Here is a 27,366-nt window from a genome sequence, read left to right on the forward strand (position 1 = left end):
AGGCATGTCTAATGAATACGGGGGTGGGGGGAGGTTGGACTTCTGGGTCCCTTTCCTCCCTTCAGGATGCACCTTGAGTGCATCCTCAAGGCCACTTAAAGCAGATTCTGTACCCTTGAAAACCCCTTGAAGTGTCTTTTAAGCTGGGCTCACATCAACAGGGTGGGTGGCTTTCCTGCCCTGTGGTGCATGTGTAGGGGTGAAGTGATTATTCTCTTCCCAGGGCAGAGGCAAAAGTCACTTCTCTCTCCCTCCAGTCCCCCAAAGGTTCCAGTGGATTTTGCTGAGCAATTCAGGGCAAGAGTTTGCTTTGCTTGGAGGGGCCCCCTGGGAACCACAGGTCGGCCTTCCCTCCCTGCTCCTCCCTGCGTTTACCCAGCCTCCTCTTGCAGATGGTGATCACCGCCAGCCAGATCCAGTGGACAGCAGATGTGAGCAAGTGCTTGGCCACCTGCAAGGACCGAGGAGACAAGAAATATCTCAAGGTCATGAAGAAGAAGCAGGTGTGGGCAAGCCGTGTGTGCACGTGTCAGCTTCTCCAGAGGCTGGTGCATCTCTCTCATTGCTGGGCACCATTTGCAAGCCATCAGACAAGCAGGTAGATGTAAACACGTCGGGGTATGTGGCCTGCTGGCACCAGCATGTACTACGGTAGTATCATGCGCTCTGACACGCTTCTACTTCTGCCTCCATGGCCAGTGGCTTGCAAAGGGGGCCTGGTTCTTGTGGAGTGTGGAGCCCTCCAAGATGCGCTTCTTTCTGGGATTGGTTTTGGGGTCTGGAGACGGCATCCTTTGGACTCAGGCTCGCCAGTCCTTCAGATGCCTTCCACATATCCAGGCCTCCTTCCTGGGCTTTGGGCTTATGTGTGAGTACTCTAGCTCTGGGGTTCCCAACAGGTGGTACTTGTACCCCTAGGGTTACTTGAAGGGCTCCCAGGGGGTACTCAGAGCCCTCCCCATGCTGCACTATCTCTCCCCACCCCGAATCTGAGGATTGCCGCCTTGATGCCAATGTGTCCTTGGTGATGTGCCCACTGTGGAAGGGGAAGGGGAGTTAAGACCTTCCTTCTTTGCTCCTGATTGGCTGGCAGTGTGCTGAAGCTCAACGTGCCCCTCCCTTTAGTCTGACTGACAGGCTTCAGAAAATTAGCATGGAGTACTCCCATTGAAATTAATGGGACAAGGAAGCTTGTCCCATTAATTTCAATGGAAGTACTCATGAGTAACTTAGACAGGATGTGAGCCAATGACTGGAGTAGCCTGCCTCTCTCTCGCCGTCCCTTCACTTTTCTTTAAAAATCTTTAGGTGGTACCAGAACTCAAGGTTTGTGACAGAAGGAGTGCCCTTGTTGGGAAAGGCTTGGGAGCCCCTGCCCTGGCTTATCGCTACTACATCCTGAGAACTCAGGGAGTCTCCAAGCAGAGGCTGTGCAGGTCTTGGCCCACTTCTGGTGCTCACGCTGCAAAGAGCTCTGGGCCTGGGCTTCCTCTTGACTCCCAGCGTCCCTCCTCGGAGGAGCAGAAGGCGCCTGGCTGGATCAGGCTGGAGTTCCTTCTAGTCCTCCCGGCCCTAGTTCTGACAGTGGCCACCCAGGAGCCTGCAGGCATAGTCCAGGAGTGAGGGGCAAAGGCCGTTGCTCCCCTATATAATTGCCCCACAAGGGTTAGCACACAGCGGCATCCTGCCTTGGAGCGTGGAGGCTCCATTTAGTGGCCATGGGTAGATCTCCCCTCCTTGTTCGGCACAGGTGTCCATGCTCAACAAATACTCGGAGGCCATTCGGGGCAATCTAACCAAAATCATGCGCTTGAAGATTGTGGCCCTGGTGACCGTGGAGGTCCATGCCCGGGACGTCATCGAGAGGCTCTACAAGAGTGGCTTGATTGACGTGACGTCCTTCGAGTGGCTGAGCCAGCTGCGCCTCTACTGGGAGAAGGTGAGAGCCCCACAAGGCAGAGTCTGCAGGAGGCCCGGTGGGTTTGTGCGTGGGCGAGAGAGGCAGCGGGAGAGACTCGGCGAGGTTGTGCAGCTGTTGGGAGCTGCCTCTGCTGCTGCTGCTGCTGCCCTCTGCTGGGCAGAGTGGACCGTCTGGGCTCTGCATCCTTGGGCTTCACATCCCTCTGCAGTTGGTGGCAAGAAAGAGCCCCAGGCTTTGGGGCTGGGTGGATGCAGGTGGCTCTCTTGCCTTTTCCCCTTCCCTTGGGCCCTTGGCAGAGTGACAGAGTTGGACTGGCACCACCTGGCCACTTGATCTAGGGCAGGCTGCTCGAGGACAGCTCCTGTTGTGGCTGGGGATGGCGGGAGTTGTGCTCCAGCACCCTCTGCTGGTCTTGTGGTAGCACCTATGAATTGTCCCCTTTGCTAGGCAGAGTCCTGCATTTGAAGGGGAGACTCTATGTGTGGGCACTGTAAGATGGCCGCCCTGGGAAGAGCATCTGCAGGCTTGCATGCAGAAGGTTCCAAGTTCCCTTCCTGGCGGCATCTCCAAGAGAGAGCTGAGAGAGACTCCTGCCTGCCTCCAACCTTGGAGAAGCCACTGCCAGTCTATGTAGACAATACTGGGCTAGATGGACCAAGGGTCTGACTTGGTATAAAGCAGCTTCCTGTGTTCCTATGACGGTGGGGAAAATGAATGTGTGGAGAATCCCAGAGTTAGGCAGGATCAAGTTGCTCACCAGATGGATAGTGGGCATGCTGCTAGCCCTCAAAGGGGGCATCTCCTCTTCCAGCTCCAGCTGGCTTCCTCCTGCCTTCTCACCAGCCTGGGCTTAGCTGCCAAGTCTGTCCCAGGATTGCTTGGAATTGCCACCCTTTGGGCTGCTGCAGGTGCTGCCGAAACAGGGTCCTCCTGCTGCAGCAGAGAGAAGAGCCTGTTGGCACCCCCATGGCTTTGAGCAGATTCTGCCCTTCACAGATCCTCTCTTTTCAGGACCTGGACGACTGCGTCATCAGGCAGACCAACACCCAGTTTGCCTACGGCTATGAATACCTGGGGAACTCTGGCCGGCTGGTCATTACCCCTCTCACTGACAGGTACTCCATGACAGTGTGCAGTCCTCCTAGATGCATATGGCGCCTCCTAGCTGTGGAGGCAAGCGGAGTGGCTGGGTCTGCTGGAACTGGGAGGAAGGAAGTGGCTGGAGTCCCTCTCTGGAGATGGGCAGGCCTGGGGCTTTGTTGTTGGGGTGATAGGCCAGCATGGGACCCCAGCATCTTCTGCTCTGCCAGTCAAGCCAGTGGGAGAATGTGTGACCCCTGGGCTCCCACCTCCTTTGCCTTCCAGGTGCTACATGACTCTGACCACCGCCCTCCACCTCCACCGGGGAGGCTCCCCCAAAGGCCCCGCAGGCACAGGCAAGACTGAGACGGTGAAGGACCTGGGCAAGGCCTTGGGCATGTACGTGATTGTTGTGAACTGCTCAGAAGGCCTGGACTACAAATCCATGGGGCGAATGTACTCTGGCCTGGCCCAGGTAAGTGGGGGGCAGCTACTGAGCCCAGCCAGCCTGGCTCCCTGGCCCCTCTGCTCAGACTTTCCGCAGCAGCCCTGCCTGCCTGCTTGGGCTCACACTGGCTTCCCCCCCTGCCCAGACTGGCGCCTGGGGCTGCTTTGACGAGTTCAACCGCATCAACATTGAGGTGCTTTCAGTGGTCGCCCAGCAGATCCTCTCCATCCTCTCCGCTTTGGCTGCCAACATGACCCGCTTCACCTTTGAAGGCCACGAGATCAACCTGGTGTGGTCTTGTGGCATCTTCATCACCATGAACCCAGGTGGGGACAGAGGGCGGTAGGTAGCCCCTCTGGCCTGGGGCAGGGGTGTGAGGGAGGGAGGGGGCCCTCATTCAAGGCAGAGGCTTGGCTGACCTGTCGGAGAGAGGGGTGCCTCCGTCCCTCTGCACTTGCCACTACTGAAGGGCTCCTGCGTGCCCCTTGGCAGGTTATGCTGGGCGCACGGAGCTGCCGGACAACCTCAAGTCCATGTTCCGCCCCATCTCCATGGTGGTGCCGGACTCCACACTCATTGCTGAGATCATCCTCTTTGGAGAAGGGTTCAACAACTGTAAGGTACTGCTGGGCTGGGCCGTGTGCGGGGTGGGGTGGCGGGAGCGGGGAAAGGGCTGTCCGGAGGGGGTTTGCCAGCCTGCTTTCTCCCCTGCCCAGGTCCTCGCGAAGAAGGTCTACACCCTGTACTCCCTGGCAGTGCAGCAGCTGTCCAAGCAGGACCACTATGACTTTGGCCTTCGGGCCCTCACGTCTCTGCTCCGCTATGCGGGGAAGAAGCGCCGGGTGCGGCCTGATCTTGCGGATGAGGAGGTGAGGTGCCCTGCGTGCAGCCGTGCCGCAAGGAGGCTGGAGAGCTCCCCCCGCCCCATGCTGGGACGACGGGGGAGCAGGCCACAGCTGGGGCGTGGTGGTGAGGGTGGGTGGCCGTGTGTGGATGGCCCCCGTCAGCCGCCTCTCCTGCTCTCTCTCTCTCCCTGTAGGTCCTCCTGATGGCCATGAAGGACATGAACATTGCCAAGCTGACGTCCGGCGACGTGCCCCTCTTCAATGCCATCACTCAGGACCTCTTTCCCGGCATTGAGTGCCCCGTCATTGACTACGGAAAGGTCAGCCGGCCAGTCCGCCCCCGTCTCTGGCCCAGCGTGCCCTGGCCTTTGCACCTTCTTCCTGGGATGTGGGGCACAGGCAGGCCGGCCCCAGTGCTAAGGCCCTGTGCTCTAGGGAAAGGCACCCCCTTGCACTCGCTGGCGGTGGCAGTGTGAGAAGCAGGCGGCAGCCGTGCCGTGGGGCAGGGCACCTTCACCCAGGTGCTGTTTGCGCAGCTCTCCGGCCTCAAGGTTTCCTGCCCTCCTTTCCACACAGCTCAAGGAGATGCTGGAGTTGGAGCTGAGGGAGATGGGGCTGCAGGTGATACCCTTCACCATCACCAAGGTGATCCAGCTATACGAGACCAAGAACTCCCGCCACTCCTCCATGATCGTGGGCAACACGGGCAGTGGCAAGACCGTGACCTGGCGGGCCCTGCAGGCCACCCTCTGCAGCCTGCACAAGAGCGGAGACACCTCCTTCAACATGGTCCGGGTCAGTGGGTTGTTTCAGCATCTTCCCAGTGTCCGGGCACCAGCCCTGGGCAGAGCAGAGAGCCAGCCCCCTGCCTGGCTGGCCTTAGCCTGTGTGGGCAGTCTCCTCCTCTGGGCCCACTCCAGACTTCCTTCCTGGCTGCTGGTACTTCCTGGGCCAGCCCTCTTCGCTTTGTGGTGTCTTCTGCCCCCTCCTTTTCTCTCTCCCTGCTGGGGTGAATTGCCTTGGCTGTTTGGGTGCAGTCCTGTGTCCCTTCCTTGGGATGGAAGGCCAGACACACTGGACGGGTTCCCCTTGGGGTTTATTAGAGGGGGTGGGCAAATGACCCACCACCCCCAGGCTTGTGGTTTCTTCTGCCCTGTGGTCTTTGGTTTGAAAGCACAGAGGACTGGCTGGGTCTTAGTTAGCCAGCTTTGGGCCCCTTTGCTTCTTTCTGACTGTGGCTTGCTGTCTCCCCCCCTCTCTCCCCCCTTTCCCTGCACCTCTCTCTGTCCTTGCTGGGCACGCTGGCATCCAGGAGTTCCCCCTGAACCCGAAGGCCATTTCCCTGGGCGAACTGTATGGCGAGTATGACCTCAACACCAATGAGTGGACAGACGGCATTCTGTCCTGCGTCATGCGGACAGCGTGTGCAGGTATCGGAGCCCGAAGCTCTTGCCATGGAGGGGCAAGGCAGAGAGGGAGAGGTGCCGGGGCTCAAGCCTCTCTGTAGGTGGCGCGCACTGCGCATGCCCTAGGACCCTCTCTTCCTTCTGGCCTGTGGGCTGGCCTTCTAAGCACCTGGGCCTGAGAGCCAAGAGAGTCCGGCTCTGCAGGCCAGGCTGCATCCCGGGTGCCCCGAGCCCCTGAGTGCCAGGCATGGCTTTGCTAGGCCAAAGAGAGACCGGGCAGGGAGATGATCAGGAGAGCTCCACTGGGTCGCACTCAGGGCACACCTAGCCCAGCATCCTGTTTCCCGCAGTGGCCAGCCAGATGATTCCAGGAAGCCCGCAGCGGGAGGGCCTGGAGGCAACAGCTCTCCCTTGTTGCCTGCCCCCAGCGCCTGGTCTTAGGAGGTTCCATCGAGCCATCATGACTCAGAGCCATGTTTAGGCCCCTCCTCCCCCTCCATGAATTTGTCTCATCCCCTTTTAAAGCCATCTGAATTAGTGGCTGTGACCGCATCCTGTGGCAGTGAGTTCTGTAGGGGATGCTTATCTTCCCAGTGTTCCCAGGATCACTAGGTGAGAGCAGAGCTCAGAGAAAGGGGCCGAGCCCCCCCTCCCCTCCCTGTTCTGCATTGGTCATTGGTCAGCCCATGTGGTTCTGGGAGCTTCCCCTTGAATACGTGAAGTTGCTCTATACAGAGGCAGGCCGTGCTGCTTATGCCGACAGGGGCTCCCCCCCCGCCACCCCTGGGGTCTGCAGAGAGGGGAGGCTCTCCTTAAGAGCTTGAGCCGGGGACCTTCTGCCAGCAGAGCAGGGGCTCTTGCCTCCTGTGGGCAGCTGTGAGGAGCTGGCTGGTGCGAAAGGGGCCTTGTAGCGGCGAGAAGAGCAGAGGGCTGCCTGCTCCTTGGCCATGGGATGGATCTGGCCCCTGGGCTGCTGTTGCAGGAGCACTGCTGCTCAGGACCAGCAGCGTGCCAGGGGCAGGTCAGGCACCCAGGAGGAGCAAGGCCCTGGGCGGAGGCCCAGCTCAGCCCTGCCCTGGCCTTGGCCTTCTCTTGGGCGACGCTCGCTGGCATCGCCCTCCCGGCTAGCCTCTCCTCGCCTCGGTTTCGCCTCTCCCTCGGTCATGGCACAGGGCTCTTGGGCACAGCTCACTGGCACCGAAGCTCTCGAGGGACTCTGCTGCTTTGTGGGGCCTGGCCTTCAGGGGCCGGGGCGGTGCTGAGCTGTGAGGATGTGAGATCAACACTGCCACCACATCCCGGGTGGGGGGCAGTGCTGCCTGCCCCGCCTCAGGCCTGGCTCATGCAGTTTGCCTGATAGTCTCGCCCCAAGGGGGCACCAGCGATGATCTGGGCACACGGGCTGGCAGCCTCCTGCAGGTAGAAAGCAGTGGAGGGAGGAGTCGGGGGGGCCCTTTGTCTGACCCCAATCTCTATGGTCATTAGGGGCGGGAGCCTGGCGAGCCTGTGCTGCTTGGGGAGCACTTCTGGGCTCCCACTGGTGGAATGAGGGACTTGGAAGGTGGGCCGCTTCAGCTCTCTTCAGGCTTCCTCCTCATTTGCATGCCCTTCCTGTGCAGTGGCTGGCCTGTGGTCTGCCATGTGCTGCTTCGCATGCGGCTGGGACCTCTCCCCCACCCCACCCCTCGGCGTGCTTACGGAGTCTGGCTCTGTGGCTGTGGCCTGTGCCATTTCTGTCTCTGCTGCTCCCAACCCTCTGCAGGCAGGCTGGGAACAAACCTGGCCCTATTCTCCATGCAGCCATGAGGGGAGGAAGAGCCACTTGGCGCCAGGGAGCAGAGCGTGGAAACTGGCCTTCTGGAGTGTCTGGTCCAGCCAGGCTGCCCTGGCCCCCTGCCCTGCTTGGTCTTCTGCTTGGACTGCAACCTGTGGGCTGCTCAGAGTGCAGACTGCCTGTCACTGGACAGTGTCCTGGCACCACTAACCCGCCCTGTCCCGGTCTGACCCCTCTGCAGGAGTTTTCCCTCAACCCCAAAGCCGTGAGCCTGGGGGAGTTGTTTGGGAGATATGATCTTGCCACTAGCGAGTGGTGCGATGGCATCCTGGCTTCCATCATGCGCGAAGCCTGCACAGGTATTTACCCTCTGGAGGGCCCATCTCGGCTGTGCCAGGTGCCGGTTGCCAATCACACCTCCTTTCTCCGAAAGCTGGCACCTCTGTCTGTCTGAGCCAATCAACCTCTTCAGCAAGTCCTTGGAAGGAAATTCACTGCTTTTCTTCTGGAAATTCTGTGTCTGTCGCAATCCCGGAGGCTCTGAGTGGTGTTGTAGAGGCAGCCGTGGTGATTGGGTTGGAGGCTGAGCACGTACCTTGTGCAGCCACTTCAGCACCTTTCTCCGCAGTGTGTGGGACTGGTCCGTTGCTGGGCCAGGCCTTACTGCTACATGCCCCGCCCTTTGCCACTGAATTGGCCTTGTACGGTGCCATCTGCCTCTCAGATCCCTGCGAATCCCAGCTGTCATTTAAAGGAAAATAGTTGTTTAGCTCTCATTGATGTGGAGAAATTAAAAAGGTGACTGAAGGGCCTGTTGCAGACTCCTCCAGCAGAGAAAGTTCTTCCTCTCCCCAGGGCTTCCCAGAGCCACCGCCTACACTGTCCTGGACCAGATGGACTGTTGGTTTGACTTCTTACTTATGAGCCCTTGGAATGTACAGACAAAGCATCCATGCATTCCAGTGGGTTCATAAAGAGTTGAGTCAGACCTTTGGTCTGTCTAGTCCAGGTTCTTGGAAGTCCCAGGGAGACCTTTCTCAGCCTGCTAATTGGCCTTCTGAACGAACATGGCTTCCAGTCAAGGTGGGTGGCCGGGGAGGTGATCCCGTCTTGGGCAAGGGATCCAGATTTTGTCTTTTGAGTTTCCTGGCCTTCCCCAAGCTCTCACACGGCATCTCTTCCACCGCTGCCAGATGAGAAACCGGACGAGAAGTGGATCCTCTTTGATGGCCCAGTGGACACGTTGTGGATTGAGAGCATGAACTCAGTCATGGATGACAACAAAGTGCTGACCTTGATCAATGGTGAGAGGATTGCCATGCCTGAACAGGTGAGCAGGAGAGGCTCCCCACAGCAAGGGGGGCTCTGGCTTCCCAGCTGGTCCCCAGCCACAACTGAAGAGCGCTTCATGGTGTTCTCTTCCCATCAGGTTTCCCTGCTCTTTGAAGTAGAGAACCTTGCAGTAGCTTCACCAGCCACTGTCTCTCGGTGTGGGATGGTTTACACTGACTACAGCGACCTGGGCTGGAAGCCCTATGTCCTTTCCTGGATTGAAAAGCGCCCAAAGGTACAGGATTGGAGAAGGAGTAGAGCTCTGTGGATTACGCCAGAGGTTCTCAAGCTTGAGTCTGCAGAAGTAGGTGGACTACAACTCTCATCATCTCCAGCCACTATGGCCAAAGTGACTGGGACTGATGGGTTGTAGTCCAACGAGATTGAGATCCCTGGATCACACAATTCTGGGATAGTAGATTGGGTCCATTTTAAGACCCAGCTGTAGTTGCCTCTAGATAGTCTCCACGACAGCAGGGCCAGTTGAGTCTCTTTCTGCCCCACACGCCTTCCTTCTGCCATGCCCCTGCCATCCCCAAGTGCTGCCACCTTCCGTGCTCCAGCCCTCCTGGACACCTGTCTCCTTTGGATGGAAAAACCAGCAGTAGTGATGGCAGAAAGAATCCTGACGGTTCTGGGTTGGCTGCAGTGATGGGGAAACTCTGGAGGTACCTTGCCCAGGAGCACAGTAAATGTCAGCTTATTACGAGAAAAGCCAGCAGAAGAGTGCATCAGATCGAGGAAGCAGTTGGGCAGGTGGAGATGTGAATAGCCAGATAGGACATTATCCAGAGAATATTAAATTATCTGGGTCTGCTTAGAGGCCATGAGTGAGCTTTCGTCCACATCTGTCTCTTCTCAGGCTGAAGCAGAAACCCTCCAGCGCATGTTTGACAAATTCACCAACAAGATCCTCACCTTCAAGAAGGACAACTGTCAGGAGCTGGTCCCGATTTCTGAATATAGCGGAATTGTGGCTCTCTGCAAGCTCTTCTCATCCTTGGCCGCTTCAGAGAATGGGGTGAGTGGCAGACGAGGCTCAGGCAGCTGCCCCATGGTGCTTCTGGGATCTCAGGCTATTCTGGGGGCCTGGTTCTCACCAAGACACCCAACAAACTGAGTGTGGTAATCATGGGCAACCCTGCCACCTTGCACAAGAGTGTGGCTAGAGCAGCCTAGAACACTTTTCTTCTGGGCAGAGCAATCCAGAACACTAAAATTAGGCTGCCCTGAATTCCGAAGGCTGCTATTGTCTCGCCTCAAGTTTTTAGGGTAGGACTTTCCAGTCATGCTTTCTAACCTTCTTGAGATACAAAACTGGACCGCATCCTGATGAGGCCTCAGATAACCATGCTCCAATACTGCAGGTCTTCCATTCTGTGTTTCCAGCATGCTGCTCAGTATTCCACCTGACCCAGCTCCCATTTCCACTTTTGCTGCTTTTAAATGGCATGTGAAACCTTTCTTGTTCTGGGCTTTTCTGGACTATGAGATTTGCAATGGGTAGAGCAAAGTGTGATGGAATAGTGCAACAGTTTAAAACCGAGAGTAAAGTGTTATTCAGTGCTTTGTTGTAGGCTGGTGGCCATTCATATTTTCCATCGATTGCAATGTGTTTTCAAAGCAGGACTGTCCATATTCTCCTTGAAACGCGTTTATCTGCCCCTCCTTCTGCTCCATTTGGGCCAATAGAGTTGCCGTGCGGGGGGTGATGCGAAATTGTTTTTTGTAACTTCTCGGCTGCCTTGCACATATCCACCAGCAGGAGGGGAGCAACGTTCCAAAACAAAAATCTAACTTTGTCCTGCATCATTCTAGTTTTGCGCAAGAAAAATCAGGAGGAAATTAAAAAAAGAAAAGAGGGGGAGTGGGGTGCATGAGGAGATACTCTGGAATGACAAAACAAGGGAACTGCTTATTGGGTGAGCGAAAGGGAATCCTGTGGTGAGCCAGGAAGGGGGAAAGACAGGAACTGGTGCATCTCCAGAGAAAGAAAGAAAGGAAGGAAGGAAGGAAGGAAGGAAGGAAGGAAGAAAGAGGAGGGAAGAGGCAGAGGGGAGGGGAGCGCTCCTCCAGTGAGATTGCACAGAAGTAAATGAACTATGATTCAGTTCAATGGATTTCCTTTTAAGTAAGTGACTGTTCTCTCTCCCTGCCCTTTGCCTTGTAGTAAGCAAGTGGGATTGCACAAAAGTAAATGATTTAGTTCAATGGGCTTCCTCTTTCAGTAAAAAGTGCACGAGAAAGGGTTGGATTCATCAATCTGCTCAGCTGCTCTCCCCTCCCCCCTGTGTTGACAAGCTCAAGTTATATTGGAAGCAAGCAGAAGAGGAAGGAGTTTGGGGGTTGGGATCTGTGGGGAGGAAAGGAGGGGAAAGTCGAGATTCCTCCCTGGCTGTTTCTCTTCGCCCGGCGAGGGTTAGGGTTAGGGTTAGGGTTAGGGTTAGCAAGCATGGATGAGGCGGGGCAAAGAACTGTCTATCCTGAAACATGCTACAACGCATAACATGCGAGGCAAGGCTTCCTAGAATGGAAAAATACAGCTACTTTCCTGCAGGGCATTTTCAAGATTGTAGGGCAAACGTGCATCATTAAAATTTGAATCAAGGTGTGGGAAATATGAATGGCACCCTGCTGACAGTGCAGCGACACGGATGTGGAAACATGGGTATACGGAGGGATTATACTTAGCTGATACGTTGCGAGTACGTTGCAGTGTGTAATCTGGAAAACACCCTGGAGGCCTTTTAAAGACTTCCTTCTATCAGTGAAGCTTTAGTTGTGTATTTTTACTGCTGCCCTTAGTATTGTCTTAAATCTAGGATTCCCAGAGATTGCTGGTCTGCAGCTCCCATCCTCCTCAGCTAGGGTTCCCCGCCTTGAGTCTCCAGATGTTGCTGGACAACGATTCCCAGCATCCAGCTACCATGGCCTTCGTCGTAGTCCAGCAAGATCTGGAGTCTCAAAAGTTGGGAACCCTTGTGGTAAGATCATGTTGTTTTGTTTTTTACTGTATATTTTGGGGTTTTTTTTGTTAGGCACCATGTGCCAACCATTAGTCAGGAAAGGCAGGGTATAAATTACTGAATGAATATCCAATAATTGGATCAGTGCTGAAATGATTGGGAAGTTTTCCCAAAGTGCCCTCTCTGGAGCACTGTTGCCATGCCAGCTAATGGCTAGAGACTGTTCCCGTTTTGCTAGCCAGTGCACTGTCAATCTCAAACGCTGCCCTTGTGCCCCCTGAGGCTCTGTGCCTAGGAGAGATTCAGGGGGCCAGAATTTTAGAAGAGTTGCACCATATTGAGTTCTCTGTCCTTCCCCCAGCTGAACCCAGCAGACAGCGAGAACTACCTGACGGTGGTGGAGATGTACTTTATCTTCAGCATGATCTGGTCCCTATGTGCAGCAGTGGACGAGGAGGGCCGGAAGAAAATCGACAACTACCTTCGAGAGATGGAGGGCTCCTTCCCTAACAAGGTCACTTGGATGAGAGGCCCTTTGCACTAAGGGCTGCTTTGTGGGTTGCATTCGTGCTGTGAGCCTTGACTCCCACAGGTTGTAGCGAGGCGGTGTTTGGGTAGAATGATGGAAGATACACCAAAGGGTGGGGAGGAAAGAGAAATCAAACCACAATGACAGGGAACATAATTGGAAATTTAGAGGCTGTGTGAGGGCAACATGAGAAAGAAGAGTTTTTCTCTGTGGAAGGAAATGTGAAGAAGCATGCTTGAGAGACAGCAGAGGCCATTGTCACCCCAGGATGGATTCTACTTGTCCCTTCTCTCTGGCCTCCTGTCTCCTCCTGGCGGAAAACTGCTTCCTCAGGACATCTGGAGCACTTTCAGTTCTCTTCTCCCTCCCACCCCCATTAATCAAGACTTTTCCAACAGCCCCCATTGAAGACTCCACCCAAATTTGAAATCCTTCTGCCACCCAGCATAATCCACCACCCCTTGCCAGATTGGGACCAACTCCTTTGTTTGGACCATGGCAGTGTCTTTCCACCCAACAGTCTGCCTTCTTTCCCTCTTAGGACACGGTGTACGAGTATTACGTTGACCCTAAGCGGAAGCAGTGGGCTTCCTTTGAGGATAAGCTTCCCAAGATGTGGAGATATCCACCCAAGTGAGTAAGGTGGAGGAGGCTGTTGCCTAATCCTCTTGTGTTCACCAGTCCTGGTCATGGAGGAACATAGGAATATAGGAAGCTGCCTTATACCGAGTCAGGCTATTGGTCCATCTAGCTCAGTATTGTCTACACAGACTGGCAGCGGCTTCTCCAAGGTTGCAGGCAGGAATCTCTCTCAGCCCTATCTTGGAGATGCTGCCAGGGAAGGAACTTGAAACCTTCTGCTCTTCCCAGAGCAACTCCATCCTCTGAGGGGAATATCTTGCAGTGCTCACACACCAAGTCTCCCATTCATGTGCAACCAGGGTGGACCCTGCTTAGCTAAGGGGACAAGTCATGCTTGCTCCCACACAAGACCAGCTCTTGGGACTTAATGTGGGCGTGATGCAATCCCTCAAAATTACACCTGCTGCCCTGAGTTTTCTGTCCCAAGGGAGGTTCAAAGGCAGCCGATTGAAGCCCTTCATACTAAATGTAATGAATGGGTGGAACCAGTAGTGGCGGGTCCTAACGAACCGGGAGGGCACCAAACAAGGCATGGCTACCTCTGGCTCCTGGCAGCTCTGTTGGCACCTCTCTTCCTCTCATCCTGCCCCAGTGATGATGAGAGCCTCCATGCCTGCAGGCTGGCCATTGGTCAGGTAGAGCTGTGTGGGATGAGCGAGAGAGAGCCGCCAATGGAGCTGCCAGGAGCCAGAGGAAGCTATGCCTCTTGGAGCCCCCTTGGCTTGTTAGGCTGGGCCGCTATTGGGTGGAACTTGTTGCCCCAAGATATGGTGGCGGCTGCTGGCTGCAGATGTGACCATTTCACGGTTGAGGCGGAGTCTGTCAGGGCTTGTCAGCTGCTGGAGTGCCACAGCAGGAATGGGTTGCTGCCTTCCTGCCCTGCTTGTGGGCAGTTTGGCCCCTGTGAGAAGCAGGAGGCCGGACTCAGTGGACCTTCCTATGCAAAAAAGAAGACATGTCCTTCCTTGGAAGGTGCCCTGGAGCATGGGCCTGAGGGAGACCTGTTTTCCTTGGGCCGATGGCACTCCTCTCAGCAGACCTGTCAGTCCTTTCAGGGTCCAGGGCACCCTCTCTCCTCTTGCAGCCATGACAGAGGGAGGGTGGTAGGACTCCCTGGGGGTCTGCTTCCCAGAGCGAACCCCACTGCCCATCCTGCCGCTTGGCTTCTGGGCACCATGCAGGGCCACTGAGGCACACAGCTGCTCTTGTCATTCAAGTCGGTGGCTTGGGTCCATTTCCTGCCCCCTAACTCTCTAATCGGATCAGTGGCCTGAAATTACCGGAACGTGGTCCCAGAGCTGCCATGGGCTGCTGGCCCTCTGCATCAGAGCTGGGCGGAGGGACAAGCTTTCATTCATGGTGGCTTCCTTCCAAGCTGTCAGGCTCCAGTGGGGATGACAGCCGCACGCATTGCGTCTCGTGTCAGATGTCTTCATGCATTTCGACCAGTGTCCTTCGTGGGGCTCTGGCAGCTGCTTCTGAAAGGACGTGATTGTTTCATCAGCCGTAGCAACACTGGGGGCTCACAGCAGGCGTTGCCCTTTGGGGAGGGGCAAGCTCCGGTGCCTGGTGGGCCTGGGGTCTGAAGCGCGACCAAAGCCGCTGCCCTCCTCCTTTGCTCTCGAGTTGAGCCTAGCCTCCCCGCTCTCTTCCCAGCGCCCCCTTCTACAAGATCCTCGTCCCCACCGTGGACACCATGCGTTACGACTACCTGGTCACCGCCCTCGTCTCCAACCAGAACCCCGTGCTGCTCGTGGGCCTGGTGGGGACAGGCAAGACCTCCATCGCACAGGGTGTGCTCCAGTCCCTCGACAGCCTCAAATGGGCTGTCCTGACCATCAACATGTCGGCACAGGTAATGGGCATGGGGAGGCTGCCGCTGGGGCTCAGGGAGCATTGCTCCCTGCGGGCCAGCCTCCATCCTCCTCGCCCTCCACTTTGCTGCCCTCTTCTCCCTCCGCCAGACCACCTCGAACAACGTCCAGGGCATCATAGAGAGCCGTGTGGAGAAGCGCACCAAGGGGGTGTACGTGCCTCTGGGCGGCAAGAGCATGATCACCTTCATGGACGACCTCAACATGCCTGCCAAGGACCTCTTTGGCTCCCAGCCCCCCCTGGAGTTGCTCCGCCTCTGGCTGGACTATGGCTTCTGGTATGACCGGGCCAAGCAGACTATCAAGTACATCAAGGTGAGGCCTGCCGTCCTCCCAGCCCCTCCTTAGGGACAGTGGGGCAAGGCTCTGGGGCGCCGCTGCCATCTTGCCCTGGGTACTTGTGGGCTAGTTGCTCACTCGTTTGGAAACTCGGTGGCCTACAAGCAGAGACGCCGTCTGTGCCTGGAACAGTTGCCCACCTCTTTCCAAGAGCCTGTGTGTGTGTCTGGATTTTGGGTGGGGGGACGGGGGGGGGCAGCGTGAGAAGCATTGCCGTCTCTCGGCTGGAGCGTGGCGCATGCTGCTGCAGCTATTACAGCCTCCCCTTCTACGCAGGCCCTTGCTTGGTATGCTGACTGCCTCGCTCCCCTCCCCCTCTGCGGGGTCCCTCCGGACCATTTAGTCGTCGCGCTACTGAAACGCTTTAATGGAAAGGAGGAGAGGGAAGAAAGGCCTCCGTTTGTCTTTGGCTTTTGATCCATGCCTGTTTGTCTCCCCCGCAGGACATGTTCCTGATGGCAGCCATGGGACCCCCCGGAGGAGGCCGCACGGTGATATCCAGCCGACTTCAGAGCCGCTTCAACCTCATCAACATGACCTTCCCAACAGTAAGGGCTGCTTAGACATTCCGAGCGCGGGGCGGCTGGGACGGCTCCAGGGCCAGGGGTTAATCAGGCAATCAGAGCCAGAGACGCCACCCGGCCCCTCGGGGCCTTCTCTCTGGGCGGACAACCCCCGCCCCACAAGCAGCCTGCTGCGGGGCTTGTCCAGCCGGCCTTTGGACTTCTAGAGCCTCTCTGAGTTCAGGGAGGGGGTATGACACACCACCGCGGCTGTCACCTCCACGCACCTGAGTCCCAAGCAGCCTTTCCTGCCCTGTGCAGCACTGAACCAGAGTCTCCTCGGAAGCGGAGCTGCTGAGGCCAGGGCTGGGCCGGGCTGGCCGTTGCGGTGGATGCTGGCGATGAGGCCCGGTGTTTCAGTGCCTGAGGCAACACATCCAAACTGGTGTTCTCCTGGCTAATTAATGTGGGGCACAGTCCAGTGGGACGTTCTCCTGTGCAAGCTCCCTTTCTTTTCAGTGGGGCTTGCGCAGGAGAACTTCCCACTGGCTTGTGCTTCCAATGAGCTGAGGCTCTGCTTCTCACACTTTACCCCAAATCCAGTGCCTGAGGCAGCGGCTCGGCCTGATCTGAGGGCCAGGCCACGGGAGAATGAGTCTAAGGTTAGGGCTGACTGACAGCGGTATCTCTGGATGCCTTCAGGGATTCCTTTAAACACACCACTCTTTTTAAAACTTGATTTCTCCCAGCCTCCAACAACACTTGCCCGATGTGCTGCTCATGTTACGGTTGGGCCCCTTTTACAGCTGGGCCACTGCAACTGAGCTGAGTCTGCCCAGTGGATTCTGTGGCAGAAGAGGGCCTTTAGCCCTGGACTGCCCAGACACGAGCCTGAGACGAGCAAGGGGTGGGAGAAGAGCAGGAACTGGTTTGGAGGGGGGCCGTGGGGGGAGGCCTCTCCGGACTGGAAGGAGGCATCTACAGCCTTTTAACTTCTCACATTCAGAAGGCCATGTCCAGAGAAGTAAACCAGTACAATGGGAACAGGACTTTATAAAAGACAGCAGTATTGCAAAAGATAGCCATGGAAAAGAGCAGGCGAGCCCTCCTGCTAAAAACGGCCTAGTCTGTTCACAATTAAAATCATGTCAGAACTAGGCAAAAGAAGAAGGTTTCTGTTTAAAACTCCCGTTTAGAACAGGCTGAGTGTGGAGAGTAGCTGCAGCCCCTGGTTCTGCTCCAGGAGCACCTGAGGGCTTCCCTGCTGGACACCAGCTGCTTCCCAGTCCCCTGTGGAGCGGGGAGAGTGGGGGCTCTCCTCATGGCCCCGCCGCGTGTGTTCCCAGGGCTCCTAACCAGCCCTGGGGCCCCTCCTGTGGGTTCCTCTGCCTGCAGCGGGGATTTGCAGCTCGCGTGGTGCTGAGTTGTGGCGCTTTGTGTGAGGGCCTACTATATGGTCCCCCCGGCCCGTGGGGAGTGCTGGGGGGCCCTAGCTGGAGGCCACGTCCCAAAGGGCCCACGTGGCCACCATTACTCCGCCTCCGCCTTGGTGGAGTCCCCCTGACTTGTGTTTGCTGGCCTGGGAATGCTACCCTCCTCACCACTCACAGGAGTCCCAGATCCGTCGCATCTTTGGCACCATGATCAACCAGAAGCTCCAGAACTTTGACGAAGGGGTGAAGCCCATCGGGAACGTCATCACGGAGGCCACCATAGAGCTCTACAACAGCGTCGTCCAGAGGTTCTTGCCCACTCCAGCCAAGATCCACTACCTCTTCAACCTGCGTGACATTTCCAAGGTAGGAGCCGGCTCTGCAATGGAGCCAGCAATGCAGGGGCTTTGCAAGGGGGGGGGCAGCTCTACCCTCCAGCTAGGACTGGCCTGGGGCAGAGCATGTGGCGGGGGACGTGGTGGGTGGCCGTGTCCCTGGCCACGTGGCTCCCTCCCTTCCCTCTGAAGCGGGGATCAGTGGGGGGGGGCAGGGAGGAGGCAGGTGCCGTCTGATTGATGCGGCTCTGTATACAAGCGGGCGGGGGGGGCATCACCCACAAGTTCCCAGCTCATTCCGCCTCAGGCAAGGAAGCGAGTCCTTGTTAGTTCTTCCCTGCTTAGAGTTAGAGGAGCTTTTCTTGCTTCTCACTCCCCTCCCTGCTGTCTTCCTAACATCTTCATTGCTTTTCTTGCCTAATACCGTGGCTTTCACAGAATCAAAGTTTTGCTTTTTTCTCCTCTCTTCTCTTTTGGCACCTTACGGACACTTTGTGGGGCTGTGCCTTCTCAGAGCAATGATGGGGGCTGAATATCTCAGAATTCCGTGGCCTCTCTAATGGTAAAGCGCATGCAAATCGGGGGCATTTTATGCAGACTGCATGCATGCCCTTGCCCATTGTATTTGGATCGCAGAATTCTGAGCCCCCTGTGGTTGCGGAACTGGCTTTGCTGCCCCTCCTGGTCCCCCAGCAGGGTGGATGCATTCTGTGCTCCTGCCAGCCAGGCCAGGGCTGGGGAGTGAGCCTCGGGGGTGGGGGGTGGGATGGGGCGGGGGGGGTGAGAGCATTAGGATTCCAGGCGAGCAGCTGCCTCTCCTTCCCGCCAGCTCTGCAGAGCGCACATCAAATAGGCGCGGGAACTTTGGAGAGAGTTTGTAGACATCAAATGCCGCTGAATGTTTGTCCCCGGCCCAAGCCCCGGAGCTCTCCTCGCACACATCAAAGGGCAGCCGCCAAGTTGCACACACACACCAGCTGGGCTCTGCCAGCTGCCCCCCACCCTGGTTTCTGCTCCGCAGCAATCAACTAGCCGCCATGGGGGCGGACCTGGGGGGGGGTCTTTCTTCTTCCTGAGTGGGTGTCAGCTCAGCAGCCATTCTGACAAAACGCCCACGGACTGCACTCTGTGCCTTTTCACCTGGGCAGGGGGGCAGGGTGGGGGAAATGGTTTTTGAGGCTTTTCACCTCTGGGGGGCACCACGCGGGGCTGACTGGCTCAGAAGGGCCCTTATGTGCCTTGGGGCTGCTGCTGGCCTCTGGTCTGGAGCAGGAGCTCCCAAACGGGGCTCCTCAGATGAAGGCCCAGAGTTCTGTTCTGCCATTAAGCTCCTCCCCCCGCCTCACTGTTCTCGATTCCTCCCTGCACGAGACAATGGTTTGCAAAAATGGCTTTGTGAGCAGAAGGCTGCTTCTCCCTCCGCAAACGGGCTGGTGAGCTGGGCTGTTGTGACCCTCCCTTTGGACAGGCACTAGGGCAGGTGCCGCTTGATGGGTGCCCTCTGCGCTTGTGAGCTGCCTGAATGGGGAGGCAGATGGGAGGGGTGGTGCCTGCAGCCCGGCAGTTGGCCTGGGGTCCACTCTGATTCTCTCCTCCCCCTTGCTCAGGTGTTCCAGGGCATGCTACGGGCTCATAAGGATTTCCACGACACCAAGCCCAGCCTGACACGCCTCTGGATCCATGAGTGCTTCAGGTAGAGCCGCCCCAGGGCCCCCATGAGCAGCCCACGGGGGTATGGGGAGGGGTGTCTCTTCTGCTTCTGGGCCAGGAATTCATAGCCAGCCCCTCCTCCTTGGAGACCGAGCCCTCTCCTGTCAGGGGCAGAGAAGACCATCAGGCCCACCCATCTCCTGCTCCACACACCTGTTGCTCACGGTGACGGTTTGCTCTGTGAGGCTGTGTGTGCAGGCACACGTGGCAGTTCACAGTAGTCAGGAATGGGTTGCCAGTTGGGGTGGAAAAAATTACGGAGAAGTCCCGAGGCGGAGAGCTGGTCATGAGGTAGCCGGCATGATTGGTCCTCTTTGATAAGCAAGGCCTGCCTTAGCTCCGTGGAAGAGCCTCTGCCTGGCATGCAGAAGGTGCCAGGTTCACTCCCTGGCAGCATCTCCAGGGAGGGCTGGGGCGCTTTCCAGATTAAGCCCTACAGCAGGGTCACTAAGGATCTGCAAAGTGTGCTTCCGTACTTCCTGTGTTGTGACACCACAGGCCCTGCGCTGACAGCAAGGTGCTGTTCACATTTCCCATGCCTTCTTTTGGGTTTTATCTTTGCATTATAGTGCTACAACATTGCATGTGTGTCGCAAAAAAGTAGCTGTTTTATCCCGTTGTAGGAGTTTGAGATTCTGGGGGTTGTTTTCAGTACAATCCTGCCAAGCCAAAGCATTTTACCCCTGCTGTAGTGTGTAATCTGGAAAGGACCTGGGAGAGTCTCCTGCCTGAAACTTTGAAGAAATGCTGCCAGTCAGCGTAGACAAAACTGAACCAGATGGACCAAGCGTCTGACTCGCTAGAAGGCTGCTTCCTATGTGCCAGAGGTAGCTGTGAGGTAGACGTGAGGAAGGGGCCGAGGATCAGAGGATCAGTCGAGGCAGCTTGGTGGGCTGTGTGCTGCTTGTGGGAAAGGGGGCCCCAGAATGAGAAGTCCTGCCTCTCCCAAGGGCTTCAAGCAATGAACTTGCTTTGCAACTCCGCGCAGTAGCGTTTTCTCGGTTGCTAACTGACAGAGACATCTCGTGGATTATCCTCCTCCACTAGGTCCAAGGCAGGACAGATTGGCTAGGTTAAAACTAGAAAGATACACCCACTTGGGGCTGATGGGGATAACCTCGCCCCAGTTCTTTCTGTCCTCGATAGCTCTAGGCAGCAAACTTTGGGGCTATTCTCACAACCAGCAAAAATCAGGCTAGGAGACCCTAGCCCGATTTTTGCTGGTCGTGTAAACCGCTTAATTGCCCCTGCCCTTAGCCGAGGTTAGCGGAGCAAGTGCTCCACTAACCCTGTCTTTGTGCTCGTGTGTTGCTGCAGCGCAGCTCCGTGCTGTGGCACCTCACGGGTAGACCCCCGACCGGGGGGCTAAAAAGCAGCCTCCCAGCTCAGGGGTCTCTCCAGTATGCCCTGCGCGCTCGTGCAGGGCATGCTGGAGCTTCCCACAGTCCTTGCTGGCCCTGTAACAGAGCCGGCAGCCATGTGGGCGGCCACTGCGGCTGCCCAGGGCTGTTTCCCTGCTCGTCTGCGGGGAGAGCGGGCTTAGCTCACTTTCCCCGCAAACCCTCTGGAGGCGGGTCTCACTGATCGTGAGACCCGCCTCTTTGTGTGTGTCTCAGTTTCTAATGCTATTCACCTCAGTTTTCTGGTTATCCTAGTTCCTTGTCCACCTTAATCCACGTTTTGTCCTCGTCTGTCTCCTGTCTGTACCAACCAACCAACCAACAAATCCCTTCTGGCGTTACCGCTCTTTTTGCTTTCCCTCTCCTCCCTTCCCCCACTTTCCTCCCTTGTTGTATGGAGTTTGGGGCATCGTACAGGCTTATCCTGCTGCCGCGCGGAGCCCACCAGAAGTTCTTTGGACCGGGCAATTCTTGGGGGTTTGGAGACCCCCCCCTCTTAGCAGAGCCGCCATTCTCGGCAGTCTCCGCTGCTACTCAGACGCCCCCCAGAGCTTTGGCAGCAGTCACGGCTGCTTCCCAGCCACCCATGCCACTAACTGCCATAGCGTCAGCGACGGCCGCCTCAGAGCCGCCCGCACGGGTCTGCCGCGTGTTTCCTGCCTTCAGGCTGTGAGACGTGCTCTTCGGCAGCCCGGCACGCCCAGCAGGACCCCTCTGCTCTCTCTTCAGAGCAAAACGCCCAGCAGAAGCCTCTTGCTCTCGATTCAGACCGGCAAGTAAAATTTTTGAGGGTCCCTTTAGCTAATTCTCCCCCTTCTTTGGAGGAGATCAGGGTGATAGTTTTAACTCTGGAGGGTGGTGCTAGCAAAATGGTGGCCCTCACAGATAGTGGCGCAAACTTCAGAAACAGCTGCCATTTTGTCTCAAGGACAAAAAATGAGCAACAGCTAGCTGAAGCTTCCAAATCAGGGAAAGTAATGGGGGGCCTTCAGGGGGATGAATATGCAAAAGAGAGCTGCCTAGGGAGTGTAGGGGATCAGAGTGCAGGTGTTGAAACCACTTCCCTTTCCCTTCCAAGAGCGGTGCCACCTGAGTGGCAAGCCTTGTTTCGCAATGCAATTGTGGACAGGATTCACCAGATTAGATCACCAAAAAGAAGTCCAAAAAGAGAATGACTTCATCTGAGTCTTCATCTAGTGACTCTGCTAGTCCTCCCTCCCACAAGAAGTGGATGGCCAAGCAAAAACATCTCCAAACGCAAAAAACTCAAAAGAGAAAAAAGAATAAATTGTCTCATTTCAGATTGTGACTCAGGGGATCCTTAAGCCGTCTAATCCTAGGCCGTTAGCCCCCTCCAGGAAACGCGCTGCCACTGTTCAGTCGCATGATCTGGACTCTGAGTTCAAAGAGGAGCCTAAGGGCCCTGTCTCCGTGGATCAGGAACAGGACCCCATTCCTGATAAGGAGGAAGGAGAGTGGTTGGTGGGGGGGGGGAGGAACCTGATGTCTCTAATGTCTCACAACATTTGTTTGTGGCAGAAGATTTTAACCCCCTCATGTCCAGGTTTGTTAAAACTGTAGGTCTTCAGACAAAAGTCCCTGCTGAACCTGGGCCAGCTGAAAAAGGGGATCTAGTAATTCCAAGGTCAAAACCGAGAGACATGCTTCTGCCTCTACCTGATTTATTTGCTGAGGTAGTCAAGCAGGAGTGATTGCTACCAGCCACAAACAGGAAACCCATGAATGTAGCTAACTGATTTTATTCCTTTGAGCAGGAAGCTTCTGATTTACTGCGAACATCTAATGCAGATGCGCTGATCACGCAATTGTCGGGGTCACTGGTCGCTAGAGATGGTGAGGTGGCCCTCAAGGACCCAGCAGATAAAAAGGCGGAGCTATCCTTCAAGACAGTTCATGATAATTCCTCCTTTGTCATTTGATCAGCAGCCTCGGCGTCAGTAGTCTTAATGGGCCTCGCTTTTATGGCTAGATGACGTTCTTCAAGAGCATGGGTCTGATCCTGTCAAACTATGCCAACAATTGCTTAAACTACAGAAAGCTCAGGCTTTCATTGCAGACGCAACATTGGATACGATTAGGTTTTTCTCCCGCATATCAGCGGCCTCGGTGATTGGCAGGAGACACTTGTGGCTCAAAAACTGGCAAGTAGATTACATTTACAAGAATAATCTCACGGCGGTCTCCTATGATGCGACTAAACTTTTTGGCGAAGCGGCCTTGAAGGACATCCTCATAGAATCAAAGGACAAGAGAAAGACCATGCCTTCTAATAATCATAAGCCCGAGGGCCCATTCTTGAAAAGAAGTTTCCAGCAGTTTCAGCCCTTTTGGGGCTCCCGCCCCTTCAGGGGCCGGTATAGATTCCACAGAGGTCAGAGAGGTTCCTGGGGTAGGCAGTGTTTCGCATACAGAGGTTTTGGCAACTCTGGGCAGCAGACCATGCAAACCAAGCGGCAAAAGCCACAACAATGACTTGTCTTCCAACAGGCTAGGAGGCTGTTTATCGGACTTCATACACGCCTGGCAGTCCTCTACAACAGACAATTGGGTGCTAAAAATAATACAGCACGGATACAAGATAGAGTTGGACGCCCCTTCTCAGCTGCTGTGGGAAGACATCTCGTGCGCGTTATCATCCCGAGCTCACTCCAGAGAGGCAGGACTATGCTAATTAGCCTTAAGCCTCTAAAAACCTCGGGAGGATAGCGCTCCCCCCCCCCCCCCAGTTTAGTTTATGCTGCTAGAGCTCCAGAGCGGACAGTGAACAAGACTTTCCGCTTCTTCCCTCTTCTTTACTGGGAATTTCATTCCTTTTTTCCCCTTCAAACCTTTATTCTTCCTACTGTTTTCAAGCCTTAAAAACAACAACAAAAACACCTCGATCTTTCCCGCTTTTGTTTTTGACCGCCCAATCTTCCCGCTTCCTTGCTGCTAACATCCTCCACTTCTGTTCCCTCCTACTCTTGTTAGCTCTCTCTTCCCTGCCTAATGGAGCCTTAGAGAGCCGGCGTTTTACAGGGCATTATGCCCCAAACAAAAAAGCCTGCTGCACAAACGAAAGCGGCAAAGTCCCTGCACCACTGCGTGCAGGTACTGGCTGAGGAAAACGGCCCGCCCCGGACCACTGTGTCTGTGCTGGGCGCGGCTGAGGGAGACGATCCACAGGGCTCTGCGGACTGCCAGCAGGGAGCTGTAACTGAAAAAAGTGTGCGAAGGCACAAAACGGCCAGTCTCCCCTGATATCGACGCTCAGCAGCAGGTGCAGGCCTGGCAGCACCAAGTTCCTCAGGGGCGAGGAAAGCAACAACGCACCCTCAGGTCTCTGAGTCATCCGAGGTGGAGGAGGATACCAACCCAGGCGGGGGAGCCCCTCTCGCGGGTCCACTCCAATTACCGCCGACACAACTGCAGGCGCCTGTTCAACAGGGCTGTTTTCGTCGTCCACCAACATTGCTCCCGGTGAGTCAGAAGCAAGGTGGGCCGGTCTCCCCGGCAGTGGGGCAGGGTCAGAACCTGCAGAACCACCCAGGGAACCAGTTGTGCCACACCCACCTCCCGAGGGGGAACTTTCCGATGAGTGGCGCCAGTGGTTTTCATCCATGATTTCTACCACTCTAGAGAGCCATTGTTTGCTCAGGAAACGCCACAGGCGCAGAGGGCACCCCCGCGCCTCTCCTCCTTCTGCGTCAGACTCTTTGGGGTCTGGCTCCTTCTCTTCCTCACCTAAGAAGAGAAAGAAGACTCATAAACATAAACGAACACATAAAAATAAGGTGAATAAAGATAAGGAGCGCAGTTTAAAGTTTAAAGGATTACTGAGTAATGCAAACCCTACAAGGGAATCTCTAGTGCTACCGACTACTTCATCACCAGAGCTCTTATTTCCCTTACCTGAGACTTTCACTGAGGTTCTGAAGCAGAAATGGCAAGCACCCACTGTGCAGAAGAAGACTTCGTCTTTGACAAACAAGCACTATGCCTTTGTGGCCACAGCAACTCATATTTTTCAGACCCCTCCGGTAGATGCACATGTCGCAGCTCTCACATCGGGGGTGGTCCTCCCCAGAGATGGGGAGTCAGTTCTTAAGAACCCAACAGAAAAGAAACTTGAGTTTCATCTAAAAAAGAATGCGTGTATTTCTCTCGCTGTGCAAGCTTCCATTGCGGCTTCCATCGTCTCTAGAGCATCCTTGCTGTGGACGGACAAACTGCTGCAGTCTCCTCCACCGGAACCAGCCAGGCAGAGGCAGATTGATTGATTGATTGATTGATTGTTAAATTTATATACCGCCTTTCATTAAAACAATCCTGGCGGTTTACAGCAAAATTTAAAAACAAGATTGTAAAAAAGACACAATTAAAATATTAAGCTAAAAATATAAAACAAATCTGATTAAAAATTTAAAACAAAAACATAAAAGCAATACAGAGTACAAAGAACAGCAGCAGAGACAATCAAATAAAAGCCTGGGCAGAAAGCCAAGATTTTACACTCTTTCTAAAAGCTGTGATGGAGACCGAGGAGCGAATAGCCATCCTGAAACTACAGAAAGCTCAAGCATTCATAGTGGATGCAATGCTAGATTCCGTGCGTTTTGGAGCCCGGGCAATGGTGAATAACGTGGTGGCCAGACGCACGCTTTGGCTGAAGCATTGGCAAGTGGACACAGCATTGCGGTCCAATTTGTCCGCAGTTCCTTTTGCAGCAACCAAGCTATTTGGGGATGAGGTCCTCAAGGACATCTTGATTGAAATGAAGGATAAGAAAAAAGCTCTTCTGTCAGCCATAAGGAAGGATGACAAATGGCCATATAAAAGAACCAATCCGCCCTTTCGGTCCTTTCGACCCTACTATCACAACAATGACAGGGACAGGGACAATTGGACCCACCGCAACAATTGGAATAGACTGCAGTTTAATAACAGACCACTCGCCTCCGAGCAGCAGCAGTTTGGACAGCAGGCCAAGTTGCGCCAAAACCCGTGACTTGATGGGAGTAGGAGGTCGCCTCTCTCGATTCTTTCATGCTTGGAAGGCCTCCGTGTCAGACCAGTGGGTACTAGAGACAGTGTTACATGGCTGTGAAATCTAACTAACATCCTGGCCCAGGGAACAGGTTTATGCCCACCCCTCAGTCAGAAGCTTCTTGGGCTAATACAGGAGGTGCTATCACACCCAAAGATTCCAGTCATGACCCTTGCCCAGCTCTTGGATCTGATGGTGCGTTTTCTTCTTCGCCCATTACAATGCTTCCTGCTGCCCTTTCAGGAAGACATCGCAGACTAGTGCCCCAGGAAGGTTTTCCTCCCACAGCAGGTGAGAGACTCTCTGGGGTGCTGGCGGAAGCCCCTCAACCTGAACCGGGGGAGGCCATTTCTGGACCCACTCAGAGTCATCCTAACAACAGACACCAGCCTCCACAGCTGGGAGGCACACTGCCTGACCAACTTAGCTCAGGGCTTGTGGATCTCGGGTGAAAGAAAACACAGTAACAATTGGCTTGAACTGAGAGCCATTCGCTTGGCCCTATTGGCCTTCAAGCCCCTTGTACAGGGAAAAGACATTCTACTCCATACGGACAACATAATAGCCAAAGTGCATGTCAACAGACAGGGAGGGCAGCTCACCACATCAGCGGGTCACTCAATGTACAGACCAATTGGTTGAGTCGCCAAGAGCTACATTCAGCAGAGTGGAAGCTCAATCCCAGAGTCTTTGGGCAAATAACCAGGAAGCTAGGATGCCCACTAGTAGATTTCTTTGCTTCCAGCCTCAACAATCAACTACCACGCTTCTTTGCTTGGTTCCCATATCACCAAGCAGAAGCAGCAGATGCCATGTCAGCTCTGTGGCCTCCGGATCTAATGTATGCCTTTCCCCCGGTGTCACTCCTGAGCCGGCTGTTGCAGTGCATTCATCTCTTGAGGGCACAGGTCATCTTGATCGCCCCGTATTGGCCCAGATGTCCATGGTTCGCCGAGATTCTACATCTTGCGGAGGAAGGGCCAATCTTCCTGCTGGACGCAGATGTTCTTCTCAGCCAGGGTCCAATTCTGCACCACAATCCCAGCTGGTACAGGCTTGCCACTTGGCGATTGAGCGCAACATCCTCTGTTGCCTGGGGTATGAACAAAGCGTCCTGAACACGCTCCTGGCTTCTAGACGTTCGTTGACGAACCAAATATACCAATCTACTTGGAGAGTATTTCTACACTGGTGTGGTAGCCAGAAGCTGTCTTAAGAAGCATGCTCCTTACCAGAGCTTCTATCCTTCTTACAGGAGGGCTTAGACAAGGGTCTCAGCGCCAACACTGTCAAGCGACATGCAGCTGTGCTGGAACCTCTCCTGGCGTCATTCAAGGGAAAAGACTTGTCTTCTCACCCCCATCTGAAAAGATTTCTAAGAGGGGCTACGCTGACTTCTCCACCAGTGGTGCACAGGTTCCCGACCTGGGACCTTCACAAAGTGCTGAGGATGCTCCACGCTCCTCCCTTCGAGCCCATACATACAATTTCACTGCGGATTTTATCCATGAAACTGGCTTTCCTCATTGCAGTTACTTCTGCCAGGAGAATTTCAGAACTTACATCTCTGTAAGCTCACCCTAAGTTCTGCATTATATTGCCGGATTCTGTTTCACTGATCCCAGATCCATCGGTGCTACCTAAGGTGGCGTTCATTTTCTACAGGTCACAGAACTTGATCCTACCATCATTCTGTCCTAATCCATCCGATCCAAAAAAGAAAGACTGGCATAAATTGGATGTCAAGCATTGTTTGAAGACTTACCTTTCCAGGACTAAAGC

At 55.2% G+C, this 27,366-nt stretch overlaps 1 protein-coding gene across 6 annotated transcripts in view; it reads left to right on the plus strand.

Annotated features, from left to right (window-relative positions):
- The window catches only part of DNAH2 (dynein axonemal heavy chain 2), a 158,803-nt gene that overhangs the window by 90,663 nt on the left and 40,774 nt on the right, over positions 1-27,366 (plus strand). For all 6 annotated transcript variants that reach the window (XM_053259994.1, XM_053259991.1, XM_053259993.1 and 3 more), the window contains exons 34-53: positions 393-503; positions 1,751-1,939; positions 2,933-3,036; positions 3,287-3,476; positions 3,595-3,775; positions 3,942-4,069; positions 4,166-4,318; positions 4,489-4,614; positions 4,871-5,089; positions 5,607-5,724; positions 8,668-8,804; positions 8,904-9,041; positions 9,669-9,827; positions 12,134-12,286; positions 12,843-12,934; positions 14,600-14,798; positions 14,908-15,132; positions 15,600-15,704; positions 17,270-17,458; positions 19,035-19,120. In XM_053259994.1, coding sequence (XP_053115969.1) covers positions 393-503; positions 1,751-1,939; positions 2,933-3,036; positions 3,287-3,476; positions 3,595-3,775; positions 3,942-4,069; positions 4,166-4,318; positions 4,489-4,614; positions 4,871-5,089; positions 5,607-5,724; positions 8,668-8,804; positions 8,904-9,041; positions 9,669-9,827; positions 12,134-12,286; positions 12,843-12,934; positions 14,600-14,798; positions 14,908-15,132; positions 15,600-15,704; positions 17,270-17,458; positions 19,035-19,120 — 3,002 coding nt within the window. The remainder of the gene's footprint in view (positions 1-392; positions 504-1,750; positions 1,940-2,932; positions 3,037-3,286; positions 3,477-3,594; positions 3,776-3,941; positions 4,070-4,165; positions 4,319-4,488; positions 4,615-4,870; positions 5,090-5,606; positions 5,725-8,667; positions 8,805-8,903; positions 9,042-9,668; positions 9,828-12,133; positions 12,287-12,842; positions 12,935-14,599; positions 14,799-14,907; positions 15,133-15,599; positions 15,705-17,269; positions 17,459-19,034; positions 19,121-27,366) is intronic.

The sequence above is a fragment of the Hemicordylus capensis genome, chromosome 6 (genome assembly GCF_027244095.1).
Source record: "Hemicordylus capensis ecotype Gifberg chromosome 6, rHemCap1.1.pri, whole genome shotgun sequence".
NCBI lineage: Eukaryota > Metazoa > Chordata > Lepidosauria > Squamata > Cordylidae > Hemicordylus > Hemicordylus capensis.